Raw genomic sequence first — 13800 nt, 5'->3', positions numbered from 1 at the left:
TTTCTTATAAGCCAAAATTGTCTTGTCTCATGTAAATGAAGCTTAAGGCTGTGTGCCCACATTGCGGTTTTTATGCATTTCCGCCGCGTTTTTTGCTGCAGCGGAAACGCTTATAACCCTTGTCAGGCTGCATAATTTTACAACCTTAACAGGCTGCATAGGTACAATTGTACCTTCACATATACCTCCACTGTGGGAAGACTTTACTTGGTTTCAGAAACTAAAGTTCATTCAGCTACAAATGTTATGCTGATATCTATTGTTCAGTGTTGTTACTGGTCACTTATGTTGCTGTCAATTAAGTTAATTCAAACTGGGAGTGGCTTCTACTTGTCTTCCTGCCTCCCTCCTCTCATTAGCCATTTTGCTGTTCATCTCATTGCTGTGAGCACACATTTCTAGGCTTGTGAAGTCTTCAATTTCTTGGAAACGAAGGTAGGAAAGTCTCACAGCATCTAACAGCCAGTTATACCTTTATTCTCATTATGTGGGGACAGAACAGTCAAATTGTCTTTCAGCCTGGACTTGGCTTACATATATTTTGTATGAAACTTATCACTATAGGTATAATTTTTATACGAAAAATGGCTAATAATTAGTATCTACATATTGTTTTACGATGTTTTATTTATATTCAGCACAAAATACGAAGCCAAAATTCATCTAGCAAGTCATCATGAGTGATAGTAATGCTGGATCTAGTTTCCGCCATAATCCAAGAAAACGTGTTTGCAGGTTAGTATAATTTTGTGAAAAGCCAATAATGTAGTATTTCGGAAAATTATTTATTTTACATTTTTTCATATTTACAGATTTACGTCTGACGAAATAATGCGAATGCTAGAAGAATCTGATTCTGAGTTGGTTCTGATTCAGTTGGTTAACTGATGGTCCTCGACAAGTAAACATTGGAGAACGAACAGTATTGGACCTAGTGAGCTCGTATAAAGGCTCTGGAAGAAATGTCACCACCGATAACTTCTTTACAACCATGGAACTAGCTAAGGTATTGAACTCCTGGAACATGACACTAGTTGGTACAGTAAGAAAAAACAAAAGGTTCCTACCTAGCAACATGCAGCCTGCCAAAGAAAGGCCTGTAAACTCGACAAATTTTGCCTACAATCATGATGCAACAGTCTGTTCATATGTACCAAAGAAGAACAAATCAGTCGTGCTTCTATCATCTATGCACATGACGGGAGAAGTTGAAGAGACACTAGCAGCCAAGCCAGAGATAATAAAATACTACAACAAAACAAAAGGCGGAGTTGATGTTATGGATAAAATGTTGGGAGAGTACACTGTGAAACGACGAACATTACGTTGGCCTCTGGCATTTTTCAACAATATGATTGACGTCACTGGGTTAGCATCCTACATCATCTACAGAGAACACAATCCAAGCTTCAGGACAAAGGATCAACGAAGAAAGTTCCTGAAAGATCTCGCAAATCAGCTGTGTATGATTGCAATTGAAGATCGTAGTACAAACAAAATGATAATGAGAAACCATTTTCTTCGAGGTGCAGTAGAAATGGTGCTTGGACGATGCATTGTGGTAGCATCACAGCCAGCAGCTGGCCCCAACATACCTCATGGTAGTCGTGGACCCTCCCCTGTTGTTGGTAGTTGCTATGTCTGCAGAGACCTGAGGCGAAAACAACGCAAGACTAGAAAGTCTTGTGTGGTTTGTGTGAAACCCATTTGCGATGAACACTCTGTAGCAAAGCCAACATGCATTACTTGCAAAGAAAATCAATAAAAAAAAGTTTCTTACATTTTCTTTTATAATGTAAATGAACAGTTTTTTACTTGTTTATAATAGTTAAATAGCATTATCATTAAAAAAAAATTTATGCTTTTTCCCTTGCATTATCTTCATTCAAAATATATGAGGTACATTTGTACCTATGCAGCTTGTTATGGATGCAAAAAGATCTCGACCCCTTATCTCGGAAGCGGGTGGAGATATTTTATTGAAATTTGGCCAATATATTCTGGACCAAAAATGTAGAGATGTCACGAAATTTCAGCCCTCTACGTCTTTTCAAAAAAAAGTTATTGCAATTTTAAAACGGAATAGTTACAATTGTACCTATTCAGCCGGATAAGGGATAAACGCATTCCCATGCAATCCTATGGGATTTTGCAGTTGCTGTGCCCATGCTGCGGATTTTCCCGCTGCAGAATCGCATAGCGGTAAAATCCGCAGCATGCTCATTTCTGCGGAATCGCAGCGTTTCCACCGCCATAGGATTGCATTTAAACGCTCACTTTACGCATGTGGCTATGTAAATCATTCAGCTGTGGCACTAAAACTCCGAGCACTAAAAAATACTCTGTGTGTAATGGAGTGTGGGTTGGACAAATGTAAAAGAGGAGGTTGGACAAGAAATGACATCACAATTTTTTTTTGTTTTGCTCAATAATACATCTATATTTAGCTTTCAAAAACGCGCAAAAAACGCATCAAACACGCACCTGCGTTTTCTGCCAAAAGCTGCGGATTTAGTGCAGAAAAACGTGTGCACATACCCTTAATGTGAACTGAAAATGGGAAGGGAGGTTAAAAATGCTGCAAAAGAAGAGCAATGAGATGCCCATAGCAACCAATCCGACTCCACTTCTCAGTCTTAAAAACACTTTAGAGAATGAAAGCGTCAGTCTGATTGGCTGTCATGGGCGACAACTGGTTTTCCTTTGCACTAGATTTTACATATCGCTCTTAAAATGTTTCACAAGGCAACCAGGCAACCCCCACATGTACTTATGCTGGCTAACAGATGTAAATCATTCAGCTGCGGCACTAAAAACTAAAACTCCGAGCACTAAAAAATACTCGGAGGACCCCCGAGCATGAGTATATTCGCTCATGTAGACAGATATATGGATAGTTAGGCTACTCACACATCAGTTTTTTTCCGTCAGGCAGGATCCGGCGAATTTGAAAAAAAAAAAAAAAATGTATCCGCTACAAATAGTGAAAAACTGATGCAACTGATCCGTTTTTTTTTTTTTGAGAGAGAGAGAGGAGGGAAAATGTGCATGATTTGAATGGAAAAATGCATGAAAAACCGGATTCGGAGGCCGGATTCATCATTTCACATCTCAGTTTCATACGTTTTTCACCGGATCAGTCGCGGGGTGTTTTTTCGCCGGACAGAACAAAACCTTCCTCTGTACGTTTTCTCCGTCTGCTGGAAACAGCTTTTTTGACAGATCCAGCAAAAAACGGATGAAACGTGTGGCCATCAGGCAGAATCCGGCGCTAATACAACTCTATGAGAAAAAAAACACGGATCTGGCGGAAAAAAAAAAAAATCAGGATCCGTTTTTTTTTTTTCAAAACTTGCCGGATTGTGCCTGACAGATTGATGTGTGAAAGTAGCCAGATAGATATATCTATGTATCTATAAATATATCTATAGGTATAACTATGGATATATCTATCCATAGATATATCTATCGATATACCCATAGATATATATTAGCAAGGCCGATGTTGATTAATGAACATGTTTAATTAAAAAAAAAAAAGAAAAACGGAAAAAAATGGCGTGGGCTCCTGCGCAATTTTCTGCGCCAGAGGGGGAAAGCCGATGGCCACGGCCCCCCCCCAAAATGACGTGGGGTCCCCCTATATTTTATAGCCAGAAAGGCTACGCAGACAGCTGCTGGCTGATATTCATAGCCTAGAGAGGGGCCATGGCTACAAATACCAGCCCCCAGACACCCCAGAAATGGCGCATCTGTTAGATGCGCCAATTCCGGCACTTAGCCACTCTCTTCCCACTCCCCTGCAGCGGTGGGATATGGGGTAATAAGGGGTTAATGTAACCTTGCTATTGTAAGGTGACATTAAGCCCGGTTAATAATGGAGAGGCGTCAATTAAGACACCTATCCATCACTAATCCTATAGTAGTGAAAGAGTTAAATTTAAAAAAAAAAAAAAAAAAAAAAAAGACAGCCAGAAAAAAGTATTTTAATATTCTTAATTTCACCAAACTTACCATTCTCGATCGCCTGCAAAAAAATTTAAAAAAATAAACTAACCGTATACTCCCTGTCCGACGCAGTCCAATTAATAAGTGTCCCACGACGATCTCCCCTATAGAACAGTGACATTGGGTGATGTCACTGCTCTATAGGCCCTCCAGTGACACACTGACAGGAGACAATGGCTCCTGCAGTGCATCACTGAGAGGTTACCTGAGTTCATTCGTCTCACTTTATGGCAAAGCTGCGTGGGAATTTTCCAACACAGCAGTGCCACAAGTGAGAGTAGGAACTCTTTCTCACAGAGGCGGAGGGATAGAGTGCGGAAGGATACCTTCAGTCATTGTATCCTGGAGCCCCTGTAGAGCGGTCGCATCAGCTGATGTGGGCAACTCTCCACGGGAGATCGTCATGGGACACTCGTATTAATTGGATATCTGCGGACACAGGGAGTATATTGTTTGTTTATTAGTTTAATATTTTTTACAGGTGACCAATGGCTTCGGGGATCAAGGCGATGGTGAGTATGTACTGTATGTCATATGTTGTATGTACTGTATGTCATATGTTGTATGTACTGTATGTCATATGTTGTATGTACTGTATGTCATATGTTGTATGTACTGTTTGTCATATGTTGTATGTACTGTTTGTCATATGTTGTATGTACTATTGTATGTACTGTTGTATGTACTGTATGTCATATGTTGTATGTACTGTTGTATGTAATGTGTTTCATATGTTGTATGTGCTATATGTTGTATGTACTGTATGTCATTTGTTGCATGTTCTGTTGTATGCTGTATGTTGTATGTACGGTTGTATGTTCTCTTGTATGTACTGTATGTCATATGTTGTATGTACTGTTGTATGTTCTGTTGTATGTAATGTAGGTTGTATGTACTTGTTATATGTTGTATGTACTGTATGTGTTTTGTTTTTTTTTCTTTTACATGCAACACATTAGCCGGATGATGGGACTACTACTGTCCCATCATTGGCTAATGTGTCAATAACTGCCACTGTAGCAGGTATAGCCTGATGGGACTTGTAGTCCCATCAGACGATGCACACACACACACACACACACACACACACACACACACACACACACACACACACACACACACACACACAAAGACCCCCCCGCACAGCCCCGCAGACCCCCGCACAGATCCCCGGCAGCCCCGCACACCCTGCCCGCACACAGTCACCGCCCACACACTCCCTCCTCTCGATCGGCAGCGTTTCATCCGCAGCTAAACCGCAGATCTTTTTTACATCTGCGGTTTTGCTGCGGATGTGCCCGACTCAATGCAAGTCAATGGGTGCAGAAACGCTGCAGATCCGCACAAAGAATTGACATGCTGTGGAAAAAACAACGCTCCATTTCCGAGCGATTTTTTTCTGCAGCATGTGCATAGTGGATTGGGCTTTCCATATGTTTATATGGTACTGTAAACCGCATGGGAAACTGCTGCAGATCAGCAGCGTCAAAAACGCTGTAAAATCAGCAACATGTGAACATGACCTAAAGGAGTTTTCTAGTCTTAGCAGGGCACAGCTTCCCAGCATCCTGACTTACTGTTTGACCATCAGGCATTGAATCCTGAAGATTAGACAGTTCGGACCAGCGGCATGCCTGTGCTCTCCCATGCTGGGAAATTAGATATCAACTATACAATAAAAAAACAAACAAAAAAAAAAAAAAACCTATATTCTTCAGTACGGAGAGAATTTTTACCACAGCTCAATTGCAAAGTTGCTTGTGTTTTAGAAGTACTTTGCAATTTTTACCCATTTAATATGATAAGACGTCCCCGTTAAAGGAGCAGAAAGCATTTCTTGACCCGGTCTTACAGAATAGATAGATTTAAAAATGTTCATCCTGAAGTTGACAACAGGATTTGTATTGCTGCTCTGCTAGGCGCTCAGAGGATTATCCACAACGATACAACGACAAATCAATGACCATGACAGTCAGTCAGCAAAGGTGTTGTGTGTCACATTTGTAAGCCATCACCTATACACATAAGTGACAAGCTGCTGATCGCTGGTATCCCCATCCACTCATCAAAAAAAGGGGGTACTGAGCCCCCGACTAAAAGCAGTGTTTGTATATGCACACGGTTGCTCCATGTCTGACAGATAGGCAAGGGAAGAACTGACTGTGGATACATGATCAGTTGTAATTATGGAACAAATCCTATTAAATGCAAGCAAATATACTGACATGTGACATTCACTCACCAATGGATTACAAAGCAAAAGAATACTATCTATTCCCATCAAATGAGTAATTATAATAAAAGAATTAGGAAACTGGAATCAAATACTTAAGATATAAGAACACAAGAAATCGGGAGATACCTTGTGGTTTTACTTCCATTGTGACATGTGGAAAACTACCGAGAACTGCCACCAGCTCCTCGTGACTGCTATCCTCTAGAAAGCTGAACAGCAGACGACGATCTGACTCCTTCATGCTGACCAGGTCCCGGATGGTCTTGATTTTAAACTGAATTCAGAAATACATTAGGTCAATCTGAGTGCGTTGCAAATATTTTATGTAATGACACAATGAAAAGTTCTTTATGACAATTCTGCTTGAAAATGTTCTATACTCAGCATATTCATAACAAATTCACTCTATGACAAGGTCTAGCATAAAGGCCCTTTAGAGATGTGTACAGAACATGGCACGAAAATATTTGTATTTCTGTCGGGCTGTTCAACAATACAAATGCACACACATTACATTATATATGGGTGTTTTTCTGCAAATGGGAGAGGATGACTGCTCCATATTGAAGGGTGGATGGATGGACGGGGTCATGTATCGAGAGATTTTAGGCCAACAACCTCCTTCCTTCATTAAGAGCATTGAAGATGTGTCGTGGCTGGGTCAACCAAGGAGTGGCTCTGTAACGAGCATTTCAAGGTCCTGGAGTGGCCTAGCCAGTCTCCAGACCTGAACCCAATAGAAAAACTTTGGAGGGAGCTGAAACGCAATGTTGCCCAGTGACAGCCCCGAAACCTGAAAGATCTGGAGAAGATCTGTATGGAGGAGTGGTCAAAACCCCTGCTGCAGTGTGTGCAAACTTGGTCAAGAGCCACAGGAAATGTCTGACCTCTGTAATTGCAAAAAAAGTTTTCTGTACCAAATGTCAAGTTCTGTTTTTCTATTGTAACAAATACTTATTTCACGCAATAAAAAATATAGTTCTTACCGATAACGGTATTTCTCTGAGCCCATGACGGCACCACGGAGAGAGGGGATCCGCCCACCAAGGACAGGAAACCTACGGATAAAAAAGGCGGTACCACCCTCCTGCATCAGTTTGTTTACATAGAGAATGATGGGAGACTACTTAAGGCATTTGTAATTTTCAACTGTTTAGCCTAATAAGATACCGCGTGACTTTAACTAAAAGTAGACTATAAATATACTAAGGCACTCTAAAAATGTGCACACCCATAAGTGAAGGGAGGGAATGTACGGGTGCCGTCATGGGCTCAGAGAAATACCGTTATCGGTAAGAACTATATTTTTCTCTGATCGCCCATGACGGCACCACGGAGAGAATTGCATAGATAGTACATTCAGGGAGGGACCACTGCTTCCAGAACCCTTTTACCGAAGGTAAGATCTGAGGAAGAGATTAGGTCCAATCTATAGTGCCTATAGAATGTAGATGGTGAGGACCAGGTAGCAGCTCTACATATCTGGTCTATAGAAGCGCCGGCCTTCTCCGCCCAGGAAGTCGCCACTGCCCTTGTCGAGTGAGCCTTAACCTCCCCGGGAACGGACATCCCACTTGCCGAGTATGAAAGACTGATGGCGTCCGTGATCCATCTTGCTATGGTGGCCTTAGAAGCTTTTTTCCCCTTCCGGGGACCCTGGAAACACACAAACAGAGAGGAATCCTCCCTACTCTCTCTAGTGGCTTCTAGGTATTGTAAGAGACACCTTCTTACATCCAGAGTATGTAATGTTTGTTCCTCCTTATTTGTAGGGTTGGGACAGAAGGAGGGGAGAGATATCTCTTGAGACCTGTGAAATTTTGAAGCCACTTTCGGGAGATATGCTGGGTCTGTTTTTAAAATGACCCTATCCTCTAATATTTGTGTGTAAGGGGCATTAACCGATAGGGCCTGTAAGTCGCTGACCCTACGTGCAGAAGTGAGGGCGACTAACAGAGCGGTTTTGAGAGACAAGTTTTTTATTGAAGTTTTGTGTAATGGTTCAAATGGTGGACTAGTGAGGGCTTTAAGGACCAAGTTTAAGTCCCATTGTGGAACCACTTTCACTGGCAGAGGCCTCGATCTTCCGGCTGCTCTGATGAATCTAGAGACCCACCTATTTGAAGCTAAGTCAAAATTGAATAATGCACCTAATGCTGCCACGTGAACTTTCAGGGTACTGGTGGCTAACCCCATCTCCAAACCTTTTTGTAGGAACTCTAATATGGAATTGAGGGGAATCTCTTTCCCTATTTTTGCCCCTGAAGAAGATAAAAACTTTTTCCATATTTTGCCGTACTGTCTTGTTGTAACCGGCTTCCTACTTTTTAACAGAGTTGAGATTACGCCTGAAGAGAACCCTCTGTTTTCTAATATCTTCCTCTCAAGAGCCAAGCTGTCAAGTGCAAGTTCTTGACTTGCGGATGACAAACTGGGCCCTGCGACAACAGATTCTGGAGGTCTGGTAATACCCACGGGTCGGATATTGACATTTTCCTCATCCATGAGAACCAAGGCCTCTTCGGCCAGAACGGGGCAATCAGGATGACTAGTGCCCCGTCCTCCCGAATCTTCCTCAGCACTGCTGGAATCAGGATGAGAGGAGGAAAGGCATAGACCAGGTGGTGACCCCAAGAAATCAGGAAAGCGTCCACAGCTACTGGGTTCCCCAAGGGAGATAGGGAGCAGAAGGAGGCTACTTTTTTGTTTAAATGGCTCGCAAAGAGATCTATTTTGGGAACCCCCCATTTTTTTGTGATCTGAGTAAATATCCCTGGGTTTAGTTCCCATTCCCCCTGTTTCAGGCTGGAACGACTTAGAAAGTCTGCCTTGTAATTGTCTACCCCCTTTATGTGTAGGCTTGTCAGGGATAGAAGGCTGTTCTCGGCTATCTGAAGGATTGAGCTGGTCACTTCCATTAGGCTTTTGGAACGGGTACCCCCCTGATGATTTAGGTAGGATACTACTACTTGGTTGTCCGACATCACTCTTACATGGTGAGATTGAAGGACTCCCAGAAATTCCTGAAGGGCAAATTTCACTGCCAGGAGTTCCTTCATATTGGAGGAATTGTTTGCAAGGGACGGAGACCAGATACCCTGGGCTACTAGGTCGCCCAGATGAGCCCCCCACCCTGAGGGGCTTGCGTCTGTAGTTAGGACCTTCGAGATCGGGATTACCCATGGGACTCCCTGGGAAAGATTTTCCTGCAATGTCCACCAAGTCAGGGAGTGATTGGTGCGAGGAGACAATGTTAACCGCCCGTCTAAATGTTCTCCTAGGCGGTTTTGTTCTGACAGTATTTGCCATTGGAGGTCTCTTGAATGTAGTTGGGCCCACTGGACCGCCGGGATGCAAGAGGTCATAGAGCCTAATAGAGACATGCCCTGACGAAGTGTTATGGAGGGAAGAGATTGTACTCTTAGCGCTAAATTTTTTATTTTTTGTATTTTGCTCTCTGGGAGCCGGCATTCCATTTGTTTGGAGTCTAGAGTGAGACCTAGGTACTCCTGAACCTGAGAAGGCACCAGTCTGGATTTTTCTAGGTTTATTAGCCAACCTAGATTTTTTAGAGAATGAATCACTAGGTCTAGTTGGCTCTTGCAATGCTGCGGGGAAGAGCCTATCACCAGGAAGTCGTCCAGATATGGTACGATTAGGGTATTTTCTTCCCTGAGGTGCGCCATTACCTCCGCCACCAACTTTGTGAAAACTCTCGGGGCGATCGCTAAGCCAAATGGTAGGGCTGAGAACTGGAAGTGACTTAGGACTCCCTGGATATGGACTGCCAGTCTGAGGAATCTTTGGTGGTCCTTGTATATTGGGACGTGATAATACGCGTCCTTTAGGTCCAGGACCACCATGAAGCATTGAGGAAATAGCATCTTGATGGATGATTTTACTGTTTCCATCTTGAATGCTTGAACCTCTAGGTAGTTGTTTAGTTTTTTTAAATTGATGATGGTCCTGAAGGAACCATCTGGCTTCTTTCTCAGGAAAAGAGGGGAATAGTAGCCTTGCCCTCTTTCCTGAGGGGGAACTTTCTGGAGTACCCCTTTTTTTACTAACCCGACAACCTCGTTTTCTAGCGTCAACTGCTCTTCTGCCGAGGATCTTGTGGGTGTTATCTTGAACGAGGGACGGGGGTACCTTTTGAATGTTAACCTCAGTCCCGACTCTATGATGTTTAGTATCCATCGACTTGAGGTAATCTTTTCCCAGGCTGGGAGAAAGAGAGATAACCTCCCCCCCACCTGGGGCGAACCTTCATTGTGAAGGCTTTTTGTTGTCATTGAGGTTTTTATTAAAGATAAAGCCCTTGTTTTTGCTCTTTTTATCTTCCCATTTCCCCTGGTTTCTCCCCGTGTTCCTACGGAAAAACCTCTTGTTCCGAAAGGGCTTCCTATAAGAGGGGAGACCCAGAGGGGGGAAGGATTTTTTCTTGTCCCCCGCCTTTTCCAAGATGTCATCTAGGGTGGAACCAAACAAAAATTCTCCTTCACAGGGGATAGTACACAGTTTTGTTTTCGTCTGCAGGTCGCCTGGCCAATTTTTAAGCCAGAGGGCGCGCCTGGCCGCATTAGCAAACCCTGCTGCTCTGGCGGATAGCCTGATAGAGTCGGCCGAGGCATCAGCTAGGAAAGCCGCAGCCCCTCTCATTACGGGTAGTGTGTCCAGTATTGAGTCCCGAGAAGTTTTCCCCTTTAATTGGCCCTCTAGTTGGTTCAGCCAAATCATCAGGGAGCGTGAAGTACATGCTGCCGCTACCGCCGGCTTCAGGCCTCCTCCCGCTGCCTCCCAGGTACCTTTAAGAAAGGCATCTGCCTTTTTGTCCATCGGGTCTTTTAGGACTCCCATGTCCTCGAACGGGAGGGAAAATTTTTTAGAGGCCTTAGCGATCGCTACGTCTAGTTTGGGGGCCTTCTCCCAAAAGGAGCAGGATTCTTCCTCGAAGGGGTATTTTCTTTTAGGTGTTAAAAGAGCCTTTTTCATAGGCTTCTTCCATTCTTTTTTAATTAAGGCTGCTATTGTTTCGTTAAGAGGGAAAGCTCTTCTCTTTTTTTGTTCCAGGCCTCCAAACATTATGTCTTGTACCGTTTTTTTGGGGTGGGAGTCTACCAGACCCATGGTACTTCTCACGGCTTTTATGAGGCCATCAGTATCCTCTAGAGGGAAACAGTTATGTCCCCCTGAGGAAGAAGTAGATGATGAAGATGAGGTGGAGGAGTTAACGGACACCGAACTCTCACTATCACTTCCTGATTCTGAGACGGGAGATGGGGACCTGAGTCTGGCTTTCTTCCTTCTTTTCCCACTTTTTAGTGATCTGAAGGTGTCCTCTACTTGATCTTTAATCAGGCTCTTAAGGTCTGTTGCAAACCCAGGAAGGTTTTCGGATAAGGTTTGCTGAATGCAAGTATTGCATAGTCTCTTATCCCATGTAGGTGGAAGATCCTCTCTACAGATGGCGCAACTTTTGTGCTTAGTTTTACATACGCTTTTCCTCCCCTATAAGAGACAAATAATAATCTTACTGTCTCTGACATTCACGAAGATCCACTTACCACCTCCAGGACCCATAAATACCAGTTGGGGATTGTCTGCCTCTGGCTTCTTCCCCGACGCCGTACTGGACTCCTTACTGTGTAGGGACCTTTGGCGTTCTTTGCTGGTGTCCTGGTGCCCTTTCTGCTGTCGCCTTTTTTGCTGCTGCTGCTGCTGCTGCGGCGATGCTACCGGTGGAGGTGACTCGGGCTGAGGTGATGTCGGGTCGCTCATACTGCTGCTGGTCTGCGGATGCTGAGCTGACGCTGCGGCACTACTGCTCATGAGGCTCTTTTGCTTATTACAGCAGAGCCACTGGGAGGATGTGCATCTCCGTATTTAAATTCTCCCGCCGCTTCACGCAGCCCGCGGGGAGGAGCGCCGAACTCCCAAGCAATTAGCTCGGCGCTCACCGCCGGCGCCTGCGCAGATCGCTCCTCCAAGCAGCGCCCCGTCGGCGCCTGCGCTGACCGTGCTCAGCGCTCGAGCGGCGCTTTCCGGCGCCTGCGCAGATCGCTCTAGTGAGCGGCGCCCCGCCGGCGCCTGCGCAGGCCGTGCTTGAGCGTCATCCGCAGTCCGCGTTCTCGCGGGACCAGCCTGGATCCCGGGCATGCGCCGATTTCCAAGATGGCGCCCAGGAAGCAGTTATGGCGCTGCTGACCGGCGCCCCCGGTCCTATGCAGCCCTTGTAGCGCGTACTCTGCACGCCCGATGGCGGTGCAGCGTGCAGTCTCATGCTTACTCAGGGAGGGTCGCGCTGCACCTCCCACAACCACAGAGGGACCCCCCTGGATGTTGTTGCTGCTGCATCTTACCTAGGGGAGGTGACCGCGATTCCTTATCACCTCCCCCGCACACCCTGTTGCCCCTGGCTCCCAGCGGTGGCGCTTCGGGTCACCACCCTAGCCGAGGCAGAGGGACCCCAGCTGCCTTGAATCGGACTGGTTGGCCCCGGAATTCCAACGTCGACTGGTAAGTCCGTAGGTCTCCCATCAAGGACAGGAAACCAACTGATGCAGGAGGGTGGTACCGCCTTTTTTATCCGTAGGTTTCCTGTCCTTGGTGGGCGGATCCCCTCTCTCCGTGGTGCCGTCATGGGCGATCAGAGAAATATAAATTACGTAAACATTATACAATGTGATTTTCTGTGTTTTATTGTAAGATTCGGTCTCAGTTGAAGTGTACCTATGATAAAATATAATCATAGACCTCTCCATTCTTTCTAAATGGGAAAACTTGCAAAATCACGCGTGTATACACACTTTCTGTATAAAACCCACACTGAACGAAAATATAAAAGCAACACTTTTGTTTTTGCTCCCATTTTTCATGAGCTGATCTAATAATTTTACTATGTACACAAAAAGCCTTTTTGTCTCAAATACTGCTCATTAATTTGTCTAAATCTGTTAGCAAGCACTTCTGCTTTGCCGAGATAATCCATCCACTTCACAGGTGTGACATATCCAAATGCTGATTAGACATGATTATTACACTGGTGCCTTAGGGTGGTCATGATAAAAGGCCACGCTAAAATGTGCAGTTTTATCACACAGCACAGTGCCACAGATGTCACAAGTTTAGAGGGAACGTGCATTTGGCATGTTGACTGCAGGCATGTCTACCAGAGCTGTTGCCTGTGAATTGAATGTTTATTTCTCTACCATATGCAGTCTCCAAAGGCGTTTCAGAGAATTTGGAGGTGCAAGCAACTGGAGTCACAACCGAAGACCACATGTAACCACACCAGCCCAGGATCTCACCATCCAGCATCCTCACCTCCGAGATCGTCTGAGACCAGCCACCTAGAAAGCTTGTTGCAACAATCGGTTTGCATAATCAAAGAATTCTTGCACAAACTGTCTCAGAGTAGCTCATCTGCATGCTCATCATCCTCATCCGGGTCTCCATCTGACTGCAGTTCTTTGTCGTAGCCGACTTGAATGGGCAATTGCTCACATTCGATGGCATCTGGCACGTTGGAGAGCTGTTGTGTGGGTGAGCGGTTTGCT

The 13800-nt window shown here is 44.6% G+C and overlaps 1 protein-coding gene across 1 annotated transcript in view; it reads right to left on the bottom strand.

Annotated features, from left to right (window-relative positions):
* Positions 1-13800, bottom strand: part of SEC63 (SEC63 protein translocation regulator) — a 110551-nt gene that overhangs the window by 18585 nt on the left and 78166 nt on the right. The window contains exon 13 of the mRNA XM_077289605.1: positions 6371-6518. Coding sequence (XP_077145720.1) covers positions 6371-6518 — 148 coding nt within the window. The remainder of the gene's footprint in view (positions 1-6370; positions 6519-13800) is intronic.

Source organism: Ranitomeya variabilis, chromosome 2 (genome assembly GCF_051348905.1).
Source record: "Ranitomeya variabilis isolate aRanVar5 chromosome 2, aRanVar5.hap1, whole genome shotgun sequence".
Lineage (NCBI taxonomy): Eukaryota > Metazoa > Chordata > Amphibia > Anura > Dendrobatidae > Ranitomeya > Ranitomeya variabilis.
This window is presented reverse-complemented; position numbering and strand designations above follow the sequence as displayed.